A 19178-nucleotide genomic window follows, 5' to 3' on the forward strand; every position below is an offset into this window, starting at 1 on the left:
CCATGAATTATTCTTAGTGATTTATAATTATTGATTCACTTAATATTCATAACAATCCTATGAGGCAGGTAATGTAATTATCTCTATTTTACAGATAAGAAAACTGAAGGTCCAAGATCAGGCATTTTGATAACTTATCACCAAGAACACAATGTAATTCATTCTCCTATTTAAAAGAAAAAAGAAAAAAAGACAAAACAGAAAAAGTGATAATCTGTAAAGAATATCTCAAAAATCTGATTGCAAGGGGAAGAAATCACAAGGTCCATATTAATTATTATATATATATATATATATATATATATATATATATATATATATATATATATGTAATGCACAGTTAATCTCAAAATCAGCATTGCCTTTTAAAAATACTATACATGAACATAACATGAGATAGTGATAAGAAATGTTTGAAATCATGTATCAAAATATTTATCTTTGCACTGTAAGATTAGTTTTGGAACGGAAAATAGATTTTATTATTTAGAAAATTTATTTGAAACTCTCATAACTCTTCTCTCTTTTAATGTCACCTTAAATGTTTAATAAATGCATTTTGAAATTTCATCTGTAGTGGAACAGAAAATATACTAAAATAATTGCCTTAAACTGTTTCCTTACTCATTTTCCAAATGCAGTGTCACAATTGACGTCCTTTTATTAAGACTGAATTAGTATTTGCATTTCAGATGGCTATTGACAGTGAATAAATCTTGCCATGGAAAGAACAGCTGTAAACTGAAATTTGGTGAAGAAGAAAAGGCTCAGCTCTGAAACAATTGTGATGCTGCAAAATTTCACTGGATCATTCAGCTGGGTTTAAAATATTAAAGCTTACAGTAAACAACATGCTAAATATTTAAGTCAAAACTTGGCACAAGATACCAAATATTTTGGAACCAATATGTTAGGAATCCTTAAGAGCAGAAACAAATACTTCAACATTTGGCAAGAAATAAAGGCCTATTAATCAACAAATCATTATTGTATTCTGAAAGTAACTTCCCTCTCGCTCTCCAATGTAAATGACAAAAGACCTCAACCGTCTAAATGATAAGGCACTTGGGGGCACAGAACACAGCTGGAAGGTAGGCTCATTTAAAGTCAACAATCATAAACCAGGGAGAGTGAATCAAGGCATTTGAGGTGATCAGACATTGTGATAACCTATCACCAAGAATACAATGTAATTCATTCTCCTGTTTACATTAAGATGGGGAGCAGACACATGCATGGCAATGGCTCAGCCCCTTGGCATCTATAACTTACACCAAATTAGCTCACTAAACCTTCCCAACTTAGATCAACGTTCTTCCATTATGTGGGAAACGCAGAAGAAGAAAGGAAAATCATATTCCTAAAACTTCCTAAATTACTGGGGAACAACAAAAACAAAAACAAAAAAACATAAAACATGACGCACATTTCCCAAGGGCATACAGATTTGAGTGTTGTCTTGGGAATGGTCTTCCATGAAAGCAATGTTGCCACCTCAAAATGCACAGGTGAGTGCAGAGGGTGACCTGACTTCCCAAAGGCAATCCCAATAGCCCTTCCTCAAAGGGATCCCCTAGAAGTGCACCGTCCAATGCAAGAGCCTGTGGCTGTTGACCGCTGAAATGAGGACAGACCACATTGACACGTGCTGTAAGTGTAAAATGCACAATGGATATCAGATGTAGTGTGAAAAAGAGAAGAATGCAAAATATCTCATTAATAATTTTATTTGATCACACGCTGAAATGATAATATTATGGATGTATTAGGTTAAACTCTATAGCTACACTTCGTTTTCTCTGTGTCTTTTTGCCTTTTTAAAAAATGTGGCTACTTGAAAATGTTTCATTGTAAATATGCTTGGCACTATGGTTCTACTGGACAGTGTCCAAGTTCCTAGTGGGATGTGTCCCTCACTTATTTCCACCTGAACTCTCTAGGGACTTCGGGCACCTCCTCAAGCTGCCTGTACCTCACAGGGACCAGCCTCTGTGGGTACAGCATGAGAAGCCTCAGACTCCTGCGAGCACACTGCTTTTTAGTGATGCCAGGGGGCAACCATTTCACTGGCCATATGTCATCACCCAGTAACAGGGAGAAAAATAAATGAGGTCTTAGGAAACAGGGCTATTCGTGACTTCAAGTCCTTAACTTTCATTCTGAAACTGATGGCAAAAGCTAAAAACTCAAGTGCAGAGCATGCTCTTCACATCATGGCACGCCCCACTCACAGTGAAGCCGTGCTTTCGTGCACACGTCACTACTTCAAGTTCATAACATTTTTTATCACAGAACTCTCACAGGGTCTTATTTTCACAGAACAAATTTTGACTGAGTTCAGTCCGTTTTTAAGATTTAAATTTCGAAAGAGCTGTTTGGTTTTTAAACATCCTACATTTCAAAATTTAAAATTCAAGTCAATTTCTGTTATCAGTGATTACCTAGTATTAATATTAATATTTAGATACATAAAAATATACAAGTAGTTTTCAAGTAAGACCCCCAATAAGGTATTCTGTACTTCTATTATCAAAAGCCGTCAAGTAGCATAAAGAGCCTCAGTTTTTAAATAGACTACTTTACACAAGAAAGAAAAAGATTAGATAAAAAACCTCAGAGAAATAGAATTATTCATGATGGTCTCAATTCAGTTTATTGATGAACTATCAAGTGAGTACCTTAATGACTTTAATCCCACAGTTAAAATATTTATATACAACTTAAATACATTAATATTAAAACAACTCTATTTACTTAAGTGGGGAGGCTGTTAAAAGGCCCCATAATGGAACTTCATTTTATTTTTAATGGAACACTTTATAATTTGTGAATACTTTAAAATGAATGCTAACAACTAATAGCAATGGTTCAAACAATAAGCAAAGAAGAAAATATGCTTAGAGAATGATTAAGAAATAATGAAGGCTATACAGAAAGGAACTTAATTAATAAGTGAACAGTTTGGTTTCCTTCCTTCCTTCCTTCCTTCATTCATTCACTCAACAAACATTTATTCATCCTGTGCCAGGTATTGTGCTAGGTCCTGGAGATAAAATGGTGAACAAAGCAAACTTGGTTGCAGCCCTCCTGTGACATTCAGTTTAGCAAGGCAGTTACGCATTCGTCAGGTAATCCGGCCACCCTGCAGAAGTAATGTTGGAGCTGCGGGCTGCAGGATGAGAGCAAGCTACTGTGGCCGACAGGGGAAAGAAGAGATTTCCAGGCAGGGGAACAGCTAGTGCTCTAATCGCCCGGCAGGACAGAGCATGGCCCTTACACAGAATGCTAATGGCTGAAACCCTGAAGACAAGGGCAAGCACAGTGAAGGATCTGCGGCTCAGAAAGAGGTCTTGGCTAGCAGTGCACATTTGTGACTCATCTCCACAGCGTGGGTAACAGCAGCGCAGCTGTGTCTCCAGAACACAGCTGAGAGACAATCAACAGTCAAAGGTCGCTGATTCAAAACACAGAAGCAGGGCCGGGCTCAGTTGTGGGAAAGGACAGCTCATTGAGTTGCAGGAGAGAGGGAAGTGGAGAAGCAACTTACTAAAACTCTGGGCATTTTTGGCTTGTCCAGTCTAAAGATTTAGTGGAACCTAGTCTCCACTGGACCATGTAAGCATGGAAACATGGATATCTGGGTTCATCTCAGTCGGGATTTTTGTCAGAAAAATGCATCAAAAGTGCACGGAGCAAGATACATGAAGAAGTCAGAAGAGTAGTAGAATCTGAACTGGATCAGAAGGGACATGAGGAAAAGAAAGGGTTGCTGGATTGGTAGAAAGTAGCAGGACCAGTAGATGAGACACTGCGATGAGGTCAAAGTACAACCACAGTGGCTAAGAGTGTTACCTGGAAGGAGAAGAGGTCCTGGTAAGAGCACAGTGGCTGACGTGGTTTCAGAAATAGAGCAACTACTGGGATGCAAGGTCCAAGGTGTGACCGCAGATGGGTCCTGCGTGCAAACACTGAGAGCACTGGGAGGTTGTACAGGATTTGTGATGAGGGTGAAGCCTGGAAGCCAGGTGCCAGATGCTCGGTCAGAAAGGGAAAATGACCCCGACTGCAGTGGAAAGGAGGCAAGAGCGAGGGAGTTGAAGCGCACAGTGTTTTGCAGCGCATGCCTCTTTACTGGTTTGAATATTGCTGCTTTCTCAAATAACCAGTTTGAGGAGAAATGATCTAGAAGCAAAACGATGTGCCAGGGTGACAAAAGTCTCTCTACTCATCCTAAAATACATGAGATGTGAGGAAATTATAATGCCACCACCTGAGAGGGCTCCCAGAGGAATGGTGCCTCAGGAGAGGGGAGGTCCCCATGAAGTCAGGAGGTAAACAGAACTTTTCAGGGTGAGGGAGATGATAATAAGTTCACAGGACACAGGGGAAGCTTGAAAGGTGGGGGTGGAAGGACTCTGTTCTCATAGCAGAGAATGAAAGACCACTACAGAGACAATAGTGCTGCAGAGGACAGATGGAGGTAGGATCGGAAGTGATCAGTAAAAGCGAGATGGCAGATTGAAAGTAAAAAATCATTTTGAAAAGAATGCACATGGATCCTGGTAGCCAAAAATAAGTTACCTGGCTGAGGTGGTGGCAGACAGATACCATGGTCTCTATGTGCTATGTTGGCTGGACACCAGATCTAGAGCAGGATTTCTCCACATTGATGAAACCGACATTCTGGGCTAGATCAGTTTTTTGCTAGGGGGGGAGGGCGGGGGGGGGGGGGCTGTACTACGCATTTTAAGATATTTAGCAGGATCCCTGGCCTCTACTCGCTAGATGCCAATAGAACCCCCAATCCCAGTGACAACCAAAAATGTTGCCAGCTATTGCCCAATGTACTCTGAGGACAAACTCGTCCCCCACTGAGAATCACTGGTCACCTGCAACAGGCTTCCTTGGGCAGTGCAGAGGTACTATACTAGCTGTCACAACGCCTCCATTCTGAACACATTTGGGAACTAGTTATCTCTAACAGCTTCAGAGTGGTGGAAGAAAGCTGGTCTCGTTATTTCAGACACATACCCAACTCTTCATATTGAAAAAAGAGGGCATTTCCCAGGTTTATCATCTCTCTTATTCTTTGCTCTGAAGATCCTTTTGAGTGTTTCCTCAGAGGGTGATGAAGACTTGCCTCCCCTGAGAATATTCAAAGGAATGCCTTGCATTTTCTTACTGACTGTCCCTCAGGTGTGGGAATGTGCCAAGCTGCTTCCTGCCCTCAGCATTTCCCCATGTCATCCCATCCTGCAGATCTCAGATCATACAGCACTTCTTCAGGAAGACATTCCCTCATTCTATCAGCCCTGTACTTTTCCTTCAAAGCACTTTTCACAGTTATATTTGCATTGTTACTAGGGTGATTTAATGTTTCCCCCATAGAATATACATTTTATGAGCACAGTAACCTTATGTGTTTCATTCACTGCTGGATCCTCTGCACCAAGTACAGTGGTTGGCTCAATAAATAGCTATTAAATAAATAAATTACTAAATGAAAATGTTCTGAGTATTTTGAGACTATATATCACACTCCTCAAAGCCACTGCTGTAAAGGAGATGACAGTCATATATAGAGAGACTGTTTTCTGATTCTTTTTTAAAATCACACATTATTATGGCAGTACACCTTTTGTTTGAGGGAGGTTAGCATCCTAAATAAGAAAAAAATTAAAAGTAGTATCATTCAAAGAATGATAAAACATGTCTCTAGGTCTGACCAGTAATTAGATCACAGCGGTTAGCCCTGGGCTACCATACTAAACTCACACATACTCTCACTGGTTTGCTTAATTTTATCAAACGTGTGTTGTGACCCTGCTCTGCACTTGGTCCTGAAATGTGCAGTGTGACCATTTCAGGGCTGACCAGACCTATATCCTACAGGGCTAACCTGAGGCTGCGTTCGGACGGCATTCTCCAGTTGGGTTCTTCAGGGTCTCAGCCTTAGAAGTCTGCAGCAGAACTGGCAAGCATTCCAGCTGAATATAAAGACAAGAAAGACAAGAAAGAAAAGCACAGTGAGATAAAGGCAAAAAAAGCACACTCTGAGCCTTCATGATTCTAATGCTTTAGAATGCCAATTTTATAGAACAGGTGTAACATTCTAACTGGTTAAAATGATTTTAAGTGTTTTAAGACTTTAACTTTATTGGAACTTCAGGAACTAAAAAGAAAATGTGTTTGAGAACAACAACAGCTAAATTAAGGGTTATAGTAAAAATTAAAACATCAGATGTTGGCCAAAGGGAAAAATTCAGATTTGATAAAATAAAGCTACAAAGGTCTAAACCACAAATGCTAGCTGATGCATCCTTTATTGCAACTTTATTTCCCTTCCAAACATGAATATTAGTGAAATTAAGTTAAAACCAAGTATGTCTTGGCTAAGCATATACAGAAAGATGATTTTCTATTCAAGGAGCAGATTTGTGAAAACTAGATTAGAAAAAACACAGAGAGAGGATGAAAATTAATAGGAAATGAAAAACAAATTCTTTTACTATTATATTTTTAATTAAAATGCATTGGGGTGATAATGGTTAGTAACACTACATAGGCTTCAAGTGTACAATTCTGTAATACATCATCTCTATATCACATTGTGTACTCACAAATTCTTACAGGAGCTTTAGGATTAGCATAATTGGAAATATATAATAGGATAAAGTTGTCAAGCTTGAAATTACTCCTTCCCTACATATTCATTTCATCCCACCTCCGAATCCTCTAGCCCCCCTCACAGCCTTTGTTTTCAATTATTGGAGTAACTCTAAACAGAAAAGTAAATTATTTGAATAGTTTGGGATATGGTCCATGACTATGCTTTACAGCTGTCATTAGAGGGTTTGGCTCCCATTTTCTAATACACTCAAGTGGCAAAATTAATTCCAATCTGGATAATCTTAAACAGGCTCCCTTCTGTTTCAATTATATTTTGAAAAGCGATCACAGGGTGAAAACCCTTAGGAAAGGAATATGCTAAGATGCGCTTATTTCTGCTGATTTATACAAAAGAAAGAGCTATGATTTCCAATCTAACTAAAATATAGTATTTGTTATGTTGTATACAAAGCCTCAGTCAGTATGACTATAATAATTCATGTAATAATTAAATCAAAATTTCCTTAGTATTCCATTGTTATTGAATACCAGGTTGTTTTGAACATTTTTCACACAATTGTCTTTATTTCTTGTTTTCTTCAATTATTGAACATAGGATGTCTGTGCTTTCATTTATTTCTAATTCAAGTTTTGACAAGCCTAAAAATGAGCATAATTTTCCATAGATCCATTATGACTGAGCAGTACAGAGCCTGAGAATAATTCAAGGCACATTGTTTAATTAGCTAAGAGACTTTCTTAACAACCTATCATTGCTATAGTTTCCTCTCAGAATCTAGGTTATAAACTCCAGGCAATAATAGCCTAAAACAAACACTAACAGAGATGGTCACTTGAGCTTTAAAATGTCAAAAAGAACATTTATTATAACAGAGAGGTAAAAAACCAATTTTTCAGAAAGTCTAATATATATATATATTTTTTTAATTGGGAAAGGGGAACAGGACTCTATTGGGGAACAGTGTGTACTTCCAGGACTTTTTTTTTTCCAAGTCAAGTTGTTGTCCTTTCAATCTTAGTTGTGGAGGGTGCCATTCAGCTTCAAGTTGTTGTTCTTTCAGTCTTAGTTGTGGAGGGCGCAGCTGAGCTCCAGTTCCAGTTGCCATTGCTAGTTGCAGGGGGCACTGCCCACCATCCCTTGCGGGACTCAAGGAATTGGACTGGCAACCTTGTGGTTGAGAGCCCACTGGCCCATGTGGGAATCGAACCGGCAGCCTTTGGAGTTAGGAGCATGGAGCTCTAACCGCCTGAGCCACTGGGCCGGCCCAGAAAGTCTAATATTTTTAAACACTCCCAATAACTAGGCAAATGAAGAACAATCCTAAAAGTTAAAATCATCCAAATTAATGGATATTGCACTTGATATTTGTCAGACTTTCAACAGTGATAATTAAAAATCATAAGATAAATTAAATTCCCTTGTTGTTTGGGGACTGAGTCACTACATTAGTTATTTTTATACTAATCCTATCTTTATATAAAATGTTTGCTCATCATTAACTCTGAAATATTGCATTAAAATATTATATCTCTCCCTGAGTTTTTTGGTGGCTTCTTAAATTTTGCATCTTACTCGCCTCACTCTAGTCTCAGCTGTTTTCTGCCATGTGGATTAGGAAACCAAGAAAGTAATTCTACAGGTTAAGAAACAGAGAAAAAGAAGCCGATGTACAGAGAAAAAGTTAGAGGCAAGAGATGGAAAGAGGGGGCAGCCATTTAGCTCAGTTGGTTAGGGCACGGTGCTCTTAACAACAAGGTTGCCAGTTTAATCCCCACATGGGCCACTGTGAGCTGTGCCCGCCACAACTAGATTGAAACAACTACTTGACTTGGAACTGATGGGTCCTGGAAAAACACACTTAAATAAGTAAAAGTTAAAAAAAAAAGAGAAAGCAATGGAAAGAGAAGATATTCTGGATTTTCCATGCATTCCTGGCCCTGGGGGTACATAAATAACCTAGATCCTTATAACAAATTCCATGGATTTTTTTAAGCTAACTCAACTGGGGATTAAAAGATCCCCAAGAAATTCAAGTAGGGTCCTATATAAGATCTGTTTGGGGGAAAAGGGGTGCTCTGCTGCTTTAAAAACAAACAGAGACACACATATTCCTTTATTATGAGCTCATCTAAAAACCTAACCACCAGTTACAGTTCAAATATTGCTTCTATGGGAAAAAGCACTCCAAGACCTCCCCATAAAGCATAAGTTTAAATAACTAAAGTATACATTTTTGTGACATTTAATGCTATTTCCTCTACATTCTTTTTTTTTTTTAATTTAATTTTATTAAATTTATTGGGGTGACAATTGTTAGTAAAATTACATAGATTTCAGGTGTACAATTCTGTATTACATCATCTATAAATCCCATTGTGTGCTCATCACCTAGAGTCAGTTTTCCTTCCATCACCATATATTCGATCCCCCTTACCCTCACCTCCCACCCCCCACTCCCCACCCCCCTTACCCTCTGGCAACCACCAAACCATTGTCTATGTCTATGAGTTTCTGTTTCTCATTTGTTTGTCTTGTTCTTTTGTTGCTTTTGGTTTATATACCACATATCAGTGAAATCACATGGTTCTCTGCTTTTTCTGTCTGACTTATTTCGCTCAGTATTACACTCTCTACATTCTTTAAAAGGCCAAGCTCCTGAAGATTCAGTTTTAACTGCTTTCCACACAAATTCATTACCTAAGGAGGCAAATGCTGTTTATGTCCATGGCTTAGTGAATGGCATTGAATGTATAAAAATATTATTTTGGTGAACAGAGAATTCACTGACTCCATTAAACATTATTTAAAGGCAAGAAATATATTTATAAGACTAGTTAAGAAAACATGTTAAAATTTTAGAATAGTTAACAAAACATGTTAAAATCAGCTTTCTAGCTCAGCTTAATGAATTTAGGAAGGAAGGAGGGGATATCCCTCTGCAGCATAGCTACTGTAAAAAAACAAGGCAGATACAGTGCTTACCAATTTATCAATATAAAGTTTGCCTACGGTACTTCCCACAGGATGTTCCCAAAAGGCTAGTAACACACATTTCAGTTTTTGTCATTAAAAATATAACCAAAATAATTTAGCTCACAAACACAAAACACAAATCATTTAAAACAGGGTCATGTTCACGTATCAAATTGCTGTCATGACAGCTGGCCCACTCTGGGCCGCCCATTCTGCACTTGTTACTTACCTTTTCCAAGTCTCAATGTTTTCATTTTCTAAAATTACAGATAATGCCTCCTTGTCACAGAGTTGTGTAATGCATGGATTGTGCCTAGCTCAAAGACTGATAGATATATCACAGGCTCTCCGTAAACATCAATGTGTCTCCTTTTACTGTACATACAAATATGAATCACATAACGATTTGCTCAGGTGACAGGTATGTAGGTGAATTTTCACTTTTGTTTCACTTTTTGCTAATGTAGTTCACATGCTAAATACTAACTGTTTTAATGTCAAAAATACAGAAAGTAGCAATCCTCTAAAAACTGTTCTCAAGACCTTGCTGCAGCTTGGGAAGATTCAGGCCCCCACTCAGACTCCAGCTCTCCAACAGCTGCTTGCACTCACTTCAGTAAATGCAGCAAACATTTTTCAAAACTATAGCAATTTCTGGACATGATCAAATTATTCACTGGCCTCAACCTTAGAAAATGTTCGTTAGTGGAATCCCCTATTTTATTGGTGAGTTTCTTTTCAAACAATCTGTTTGGTACATAGGATTAAGTGAGTTTATATTCATATAGTTTTTATTTTCAAATGTTTCAAGGTTGCCAGAGCTTCACTTAGATTTTTTGAAGTGAACATTGAAAATATAGTATTTTCAGAGAAAAAAAAAATCTTACTAAACCATAAGAGTATAAAAGGGAAACGAAAAAAACAACAACAGTTAAGCGTCTTACAGGTCTGACTTGATTACAAGCAAAGAAGACCGGAAAGACTAATGTAGGTTAATACGATCAACAAACCTAAGATACTAAAAATTAAGCTACCTTAATTATTGGGTACACACCAATCCTACCAACATATAAGAAACTAGTTTATTTTTACTATTATCATATATTTATTTAATAATGTTCCAGTATTATACTCCTTTTAAAAATACTTTTTAAAAATATGATTCTTGATCTTAGCAATTTATAGTAATTAAAGGGAAGTATCACCAGATTTTAAGCAGGCAGAAGTAAAATGCAAGGGATAAAGAAGTGATTTATAGGAATAAAGCCTGGAGATAAAAGAAATATGAACTATAGCTATAAGTCTTGACCATGAAAAACAGGTTACATTAGATGATTCTTCAATATACTCAAGGGCTGGATGATCCCAATCGACAAATCACATCGAATGAACATGTCTTGAAAAGAAATTGTGCTTCTAAGCATAAATGAATTAGGACACAATCTTATTTTTGTCCCAATCATTATTTTATTTAAGTATTACATAGGTGATAATTTACCCTTAATTCTGATTATTTCATAAATTGGTATATTTTTTACCACCAGTACATCATCGTGTGGTGTCTAATAAATGATAGCAGATCTCCCTTTAGTCTGAAAGGCAGATATTCCAGGGTACCCCACTGGCATACTTTCCTACATGGAATATTCATTCCTGTGATTAACAAGGCTGAGTGCCCTCTCAGACAGTGAAAACATCTAAGCTCTGCCTCCAAATAAAAAAGAAATGAGATGACTTAACTGTAACAGGAACAGTTAACAGGAACAGATCCAATGTGTGATTAAAGCAGTTTGCTACCTGAATAGAAATGTAGGACAAAAGAACAAAATTGCTGCATTCTTACAAAAGGCTATAACTTCTTAATCTATAAAATAAAAGACAATCATTCAGAACATACTCTGAGATCATACCCTTGAAACCTATTAAACAATGACTATTATGTTTTAATCAAAAATAATTTGAAATAATAACCACTTCACCTACTACCAAAAGCTTTCCTGGTCTGCTATTATACTAAGAAGTACTTTACATGCATGATCTCATTTAATCCTCACAATTACCTGATATTATTAGTCTCATTTTATTGATAAGGAACTTGGGGCTAAGTAATTCACAAAAAGTCACAGGATTAGGAATTGGTACTGTCAGGGATCAAAACCTAGTCTGCTTGACTCCAACGTTTGTATCCTTAATTTTGCTCTAAGTCCAAATTTTGTTTTAAAAAATCATAAAACTACTACTTTTAAAGACATATAATATTTCCCCCTTATCTGCAGGGGATTCGTTCCAAGATTCCCAGTGTATGCCTGAAACCACAGATAGTACCGAACCCTATGTATACTGTTGTTTTTTTCCTATGTACATACCTTTCACTTAACGGAAACAATTTACGGCTTCTCTTTGGCCTATCCAAACTGCCAGCATCACTACTCTTGTGCTTTGGGGCCATTATTAAGTAAAATAAGGGTTACTTGCACACAAGCACTGCAATACTGCAACAGTCAATCTGATAATCTAGATGGTAACTACGTAAGATGGTACTACAGGGTGGAGAGTATATCCACCCTGTACGTGTCAAACAAAGGGATGATTTACATCCTGGCTGGATGGAGCAGGATAGTGTGACAGTTCATCATGTTACTCAGAATGGCGCACAATTGAAAACTTACGAATTGTTTATTTCTAGAATTTTCCATTTAATATCTTCAGACCATGGTTGACCATGGGAAACTAAAACCATGGAAAGCAAAACTGTGAAAAGCAAAACCGCAGATAAGGGGGGTCTACTATATCTAAAACCAAAACAGAGATTATATGAAAATTATAGAAGAAAAACCGTCAATGAGTTCTTCACAATATAAGACAGAAATATGTATATAATAATATACTGAGTATTTCTTATACTCCTAAGAGAGGGGGAAAAAACAACAACAAAAAACCTCAAATGGGAAAATGTTAAATATCTCTTTGCAGAAGGATCTCTCCAAAGATCACTAGGACACACAGACCACCAGTGTAAATTGGCCCAGCACAATAATTTCAGATAAACAGATTTATCATATGGAGAGAGCAAGTTCCTTTAAAATTATGGAACATATAGAATCATCAATTGTTTTGAAAAAGGTGGTATGTAACCATATCTTTTACAGTTAGGAGAGTTAATATCTATGGAACCTATAAAAGCTCATGCAGTAGAGCTTCAAGGTCTTCTATGCCATTCTACGTAACAGTTTACTATTTGAAAGCATCAAGGACAGCATTTGGTGCACAGTGGTGCTCAATAAACACTAGTTTAACTCTCCTGCCCTGTCTCCTGTTTGGAAATACAGAGGGCACATTCTGCAGAAGTACAGCTAAGAGCGTAGCTGGGGGAGAAACCGAACATGAGCATGTTTGATGACACGGTCGCCTCAGGTAGACTGACAAGAAGAGGTCAACAGGGCTCAAGAAATGTTTCTGCCTTTCATTAAAAAAATAATTATCAAAATGGAGGAAGTGTAGCTTATCGGCCACATGAAACTTTTTTTAAAAACACTAGTACTTTGTACAACTATGAATAATTGTCAAAAGAGCGTAAGGTAGAAGACAACTCATTAATATTGCCAATATATAAAGTATTTATACATCAATAAGAAAAAGATGAATCACTCTGTAGGAAATAATGGATAAAAAGCATAAACAGGCAAATCACTCAAGTAGATTTATAAAGGAACAGGAAACATATAAAAATGTTCCCTCTGGTTAGTAATAAAGACGCAAATAAGTCAACAAGATACCATTTCCCTCCAATCACATTTGCAGAGAATGATGATGGCCAATGGGAGCAAGGCAGTGATGTTCTTATGTACTCAGGCAGGCATTCACACTGATACAGGCATTCCAGATGGTAATGTAAGTACGTACCAAAGGCCTTTGATCTAGAAATTCCACATCTAGAAATCCACCCTATGGAACTAACCAGGTAAGTGTCCAAAGGTAAGTGGAGTGTTGTGTGTACAAGCAAAAAATAGAAGCAATCTGTACAAGGTCTGACAATTAAGTTCGTGAACTTGTTGCAATGATGTCACTAACCTTTTTTTATATCAGAGGGATTATTCATTATGAATTTGTACCAACTGGACAAACAGCTAACCAAGTTTACTGTTTGGAAGTGCTGAAAAGGCTGCATGAAAAAGTTAGATGACCTGAACTTTTCGCCAACAATTCATGGCTCTTGCATCATGACAACGCACCAGCTCACACGGCACTGTCTGTGAGGGAGTTTTTATCCAGTAAACAAATAACTGTTTTGGAACACCCTCCCTACTCACCTGATCTGGCCCTCAATGACTCCTTTCTTTACCTGAAGATAAAGGAAATATTGAAAGGAAGGCATTTTGGTGACATTCAGGACATCAAGGGTAATACAAGGACTGCTCTGATGGCCATTGCAGAAAAAGAGTTCCAAAATTGGTTTGAAGGGTCGACTAGGCACTGGAATTGGTTTATAGCTTCCCAAGGGGCGTACGTGGAAGGTGACCACAGTGATATTCAGCAATGAGGTATGTAGCACTTTTTCTAGGATGAGTTCGCAAACCTAATTGTCAGACCTCATATGTTAGGGTATGAGTTAAATTTTACATATCTTTCAATGGAGAACCAAGCAGTAATTTCAAATGGTGATGTACCATATATACTTGTTAACATGAAAAATACTTACATGCTTTAAGAGCAAAACAAGCAATAAATCAATACATATTGTATTACGTAATACCACTCTTGTAAGAATATATATTTTAGATGTTAATGATGATTATCGCCATGTAAAAGCTTTTGAAATTTTTGGTTATCTCTATTTTCTGTTTCTACAATAAACATGTACTTTGTATATGTGCAATTAAAAACAAGGGTAAACAGGAAAGGAGGTTTTGTGTCCCAAATCCAGTATTTACCAGACAGATAACTTTAGGCAGCTCAGTTAATTGCAAGACTCAGTTTCTTCTTATATAAAATTGGTATAATAATAAACTATACTTCTCAGTGCCAGTATGAGAATAAAACTAAAAGCAGAGGCACTGTCAATCTGCAATGTACTCGATAAACATTGGTTGTTGTTACCAGCTGACAGAAAGTTCAATAAAGACAATCCAGGAAAGAGGCTGGGAAAAGAAAGACAAATTGATAGACTCACAGGTGACATTAAGCGAAGCGTGGGGGAAATGCTAGCCCTCCTCCACTCACACAGGTCACCACACGTGTGGCAGTGTAGTTGTTTCTCAGCATCATGTTAAAGGGAGGAGATGGTGATAAAGATGATAGGACAACCTGTATTAAGTGTTTAATAAGCATTCAGCACAGAACTGTTTCCCTTTCCTTATTGAATCCTAAGGCATTTTACTGTCCCTTTGTATGGATCAGGATACTAAGGCATAAAGAGGTCAAGTAATTTGTTGAAAGCCACACAGCTGGTAAATGGTGAAACCAGACTTCCAACCCAGAAGACTAGCTCCAGAGTCCACACACTCTTACACACACCTAATGCTAACAAAGCGAATGTCTTCCAGGACACAGTCATACCCTGAAGTGCTGAAGAGATCAGGACCAATAGCCCTGGGCACCTAGGGCCAGAGAGCTAAGGCAACATCAGCTTTGACTCAAAATGAAGAAAGTTTCCAATAATCTAAGATGGCAAAAGACTGAATAAGTTACTATGTGAGGTAATAGCTCCATCACCGGAAGTCAAAAACGGGACCATAACACATCTGAGGTTGTTTTGAAGAGAACTCCAATGGCCATAGGCCTGCCTGACCCACTGAAGCCAACAGCACGGGATCAGGACTTGCAACCACCACTGACTGGTGTCTCCCAAGGAGATAGGTCGCTGTTACGGGCTGAACTGTGTCCCCCCCAAGTTCCCATGTTCAAGTCCTAACCGCTGTCCCTTTAAACAGAAAATTAAGGTAAAATGAGTTATGTGGGTGAGCTGTCATCCAATATGATTGGCAACCTTATAAGAAGAGATGAGGAGACACACAGGCACAGAGGAAACACCATGCGAGGACACAGCAAGTGGGCAGCCATCTACAAGCTAAGGAGAAGGGCCTCAGGAGAAACCAACTCTGCCAACACATTTATCTTGGTCTTACAGCCTCCAGAATCAGCAGAAAAAAATTTTTGTTTGTTTGTTTAAGCCACGCTGCTGGACTTTGTCCCAGCAGCCTTAGCAAAGCAATACAGGCCAGCTCCCAAGGGCGGGGTTCAGCCCACTACGAGCCAGTCTTGCCCTGGCTGCCCTCTCACCACCACACTGCTCGACAGTTGAGATCAGCCTTCTCCAGCCACTGCTGACTTGGCCTGCCAGGCTCTCCCAAGCTTCTTCGGCTCACAGGCTGTGCCAGGCCCCCTGATCACCATCCCTCCAGGTCTGGGAAAGCTGATGCTCTGCTCAGAGCTGCGCCACAGGTGACTGAGAAACTATCAGCCTTAGAGGACCCCTGGCTGGAGACAGATGTCACTCGACAACTGTTCCCTAGGAGCATCTGGCTTCTGCTTTCACTTTTTCCAAGCAGTGCTCACCTTTCTCTGGGTGCTAAAACCCATCACTCTTCAAGGAAACTCCCTCTAGGCAGTTGCTTAGACTCCTAGACATATAGTGTGTGTGTGTGTGTGTGTGTGTGTGTGTGTGTGTGTGTGTGTGTTCTCCCCGAGCCCTCATTCCCAGGTTGCACAAGTATTCTGGGGGCCCAAGCAGAGAGGGATGAGGGGCCAGAGTGTGGAAGCGCTGGCCACATGCCTAAAGCACCTGCCATCTCCCAGAACTCTATTCCAAGGCCAAGCTATGTATACCCATAAGCATTCTGCATAACTTTGGGTGACTATTTTCCTTAGGGGGCCTTCTATCAAGATGCCTTCCATGGGTAACCACACCAGTGTCTCTCACATGACAACAAACATCTACTACACCCTTCCCAATGCATTCCTGCTGCTGGATCCTCCCACAGAGGGAAGTGGGGACGTTGCCCATCTCCACATGCTGGGGGATGTGGAGACCACGCTCCAACCAAGATAACCAGGTTCACAGCAGTGAAATCAATACAGACAAAAGCCCTTGGCCATCTGATCATCTCACCGCTCTGTGAAATGCTGTTGTGAGTAAGTCAAATTACCTAAAATGACACCCCAGTCAACATTTCCAGCATCGTGTCCTAACACTTGACGTCTTGTTTTCTGGTCACATTCACTATCTACTCATCCATGCCGAATCATTCTCTCCCTTCAGAGTACTGGTATCCCTCCTCTTTGCCTGGTTAACTCTTACTCATCCTACAAGTCTCAGACGTCACCTCCTCTGGGAAGCCTCCGTGATCTCCCCAGATCTGAGTTAATCACTCTGCTACATGCTCCAATTACACCTATACATCTATACTTACAGCATAATCAGCACTCTATATAACTACTTGTTTGGGGAAAAGGGAGGTAGAATCCATTGCCTCCACCCATAACCCCACCTCAGACAGTAAGCTCTGTTAGTGGGGTGACCATTCATCTTGGGATAGTCACAGTTTTGCCTATTATTCCAGCATAATTATTAATTGCACCCCCATTTGTTCTCTGTTGTTTCCCAGTTTGGATGATAAATATTTGGTCATCCTGTCTATATAGTCAGGATCCACATTTTTTTACTCACTGTCCTGAATCTCCCGGAACTACCATTATTCCCACAAAATCTTCAAAAGCGGAAAAAGTAAAACACAATGTATCTCCATTTTAGAAAGAAGAGCATGAGTTCTTAATGCCAGATTATTTGCATATATTGAATCACAATGTGTCAGTTTATATTATGGAAATTCATGCCCTGAAAGAATAAAATGCTGCACTGAGTATCAAAAGGTTCTCTAGTATGAACAAGGTTGAAGTATCTAGTCACCCTCACGAATACCATTGGAGACCTTGGGAACTACACTAAAATATAATGTTTAAGTCAGTTCTTCCAGTCATATTAGCACACCCCTTTTCAGCTCTTACTTTAATTTTTAGCTCCATAACTGCTCTATGAATAGTAACATAAAATGCTTGGATCAGTTACACAGTCTTGTCAAAATAACCTAACCTGCAATTTATAACATCCTAAGGTGCTTTTGGAAAATGTTGCCATGAAAAGATTTTTATTAAAGAATTTCTCATAGCTCTCATACCACTGAAAATTAAATCGTCTATCTGCATCTTTTTAGATGACCCAATGCAGATCTTGAAAATTTGGCTAGTATACAAATTATTTATCTGATAAATAACATTACTTTATGGTATGGCAAAAAATCAACATGCATCAATTTATGTAATTATTTTATTTCATTAGAAAACTCTTTATAAAATTTATTCATCAGACGGTAAAAGAATAGTCTTCTCTGATTAATGATTGTCTTCTAACAAATAGAAAATATACAGTTTACAGTTCCCCAAACAATGATCTAGCTGTAGTCCAAACTCTACCCTTCAAATAGCTTATTAAAATCTGCAAAGCATGGCATAACATCTACATTTTCATTACCCTAATAATTCAAGACATTCTGCATTTTCTTCTATTGAGAGATGTACAATTTTTCTCATTTTAAAATTTCTAAAATTGAGGTTGTACCTTAAATCAAGATATTCATTAATATACTACTATTTTTCCCTTGAAAAGCTGTTGAGCACCTTACATCTGCAAGAAGCATTGGAACTGGGGAAGCACTTCTAATTAAGGCAGCTAAGAGTACATGTACTGTTACATTTAATTCTTACAGTGATCTAGCATTATTAAGTGAAATAGGTCCATTTTTGGGGGGAAAAAATGCAGAGATTCAGCAAGCTGAAATGCTTGAGGTAAAAACACTGGTATGTGGTGAAGCTGCTTTCAGATCCAGCTCTGTTACATTCAGCTGCATGCCCATTACACTACCAAAGGCAAGACAAGACGGATGGGGGTTAGAATGGTGGGGGAAAGTTAAATGGAGACACTATAGAATGCAGAAAGAAAGAGAAGGCTTTCCAGATGAAAAGCACAACGCATTAAAAGACATGGAGGCTTCTGGGTTACACTTTTATAAAATAAGAACACTAGAGATGCAATAGAGACGTGTAGGTGTCTTTTAACAGCAAGCCTCTTAGGTAAGTTCCACTTTCATACCCATTTTACTGGTTCAGAAATGGAGCCTTAGAGAAATTAAGCAACTTCATGAAGGACACACAACTAGTAAACTTAGGCAGTCTATCTCCAGTCTATCACCCTTTCTAACAATACGCTACCCTGCACCTCCAGCTAGTACAGGGTTCTAACTTTATAAAAACATAACTGAGAAACCTCCATTTCTTTGAATGTGTTGTACTTCTCATCTGGAAAGCCAGTGAGAAGCACGCTAATTCTTCCAAAAAAAAAAAAAATTTTGATTTTCCATGAAAACAGGGATCTGACCAGGTTGAACAACAAAGAATTTAATCTAACCATTCACTAACCATCTTCTCACTCACTCATTCAACATTTAAACTGCAGTTACCATATGCCAGGAATGATGTAAAGGAGTAAGATGAAAATGACTTCGTAAAGCAAAGTGTCTGG

The 19178-nt window shown here is 38.5% G+C and overlaps 1 protein-coding gene across 5 annotated transcripts in view; it reads right to left on the minus strand.

Annotated features, from left to right (window-relative positions):
- The window catches only part of KLHL32 (kelch like family member 32), a 197199-nt gene that overhangs the window by 151258 nt on the left and 26763 nt on the right, over nt 1–19178 (minus strand). For all 5 annotated transcript variants that reach the window (XM_088795544.1, XM_088795543.1, XM_088795547.1 and 2 more), the window contains exon 2: nt 5900–5987. In XM_088795544.1, coding sequence (XP_088651670.1) covers nt 5900–5922 — 23 coding nt within the window. In that variant the 5' untranslated portion in view covers nt 5923–5987. The remainder of the gene's footprint in view (nt 1–5899; nt 5988–19178) is intronic.

The sequence above is a fragment of the Rhinolophus sinicus genome, chromosome 2 (assembly GCF_057876585.1).
Source record: "Rhinolophus sinicus isolate RSI-liver-muscle chromosome 2, RSI-T2T, whole genome shotgun sequence".
Taxonomy (NCBI): Eukaryota; Metazoa; Chordata; class Mammalia; order Chiroptera; family Rhinolophidae; genus Rhinolophus; species Rhinolophus sinicus.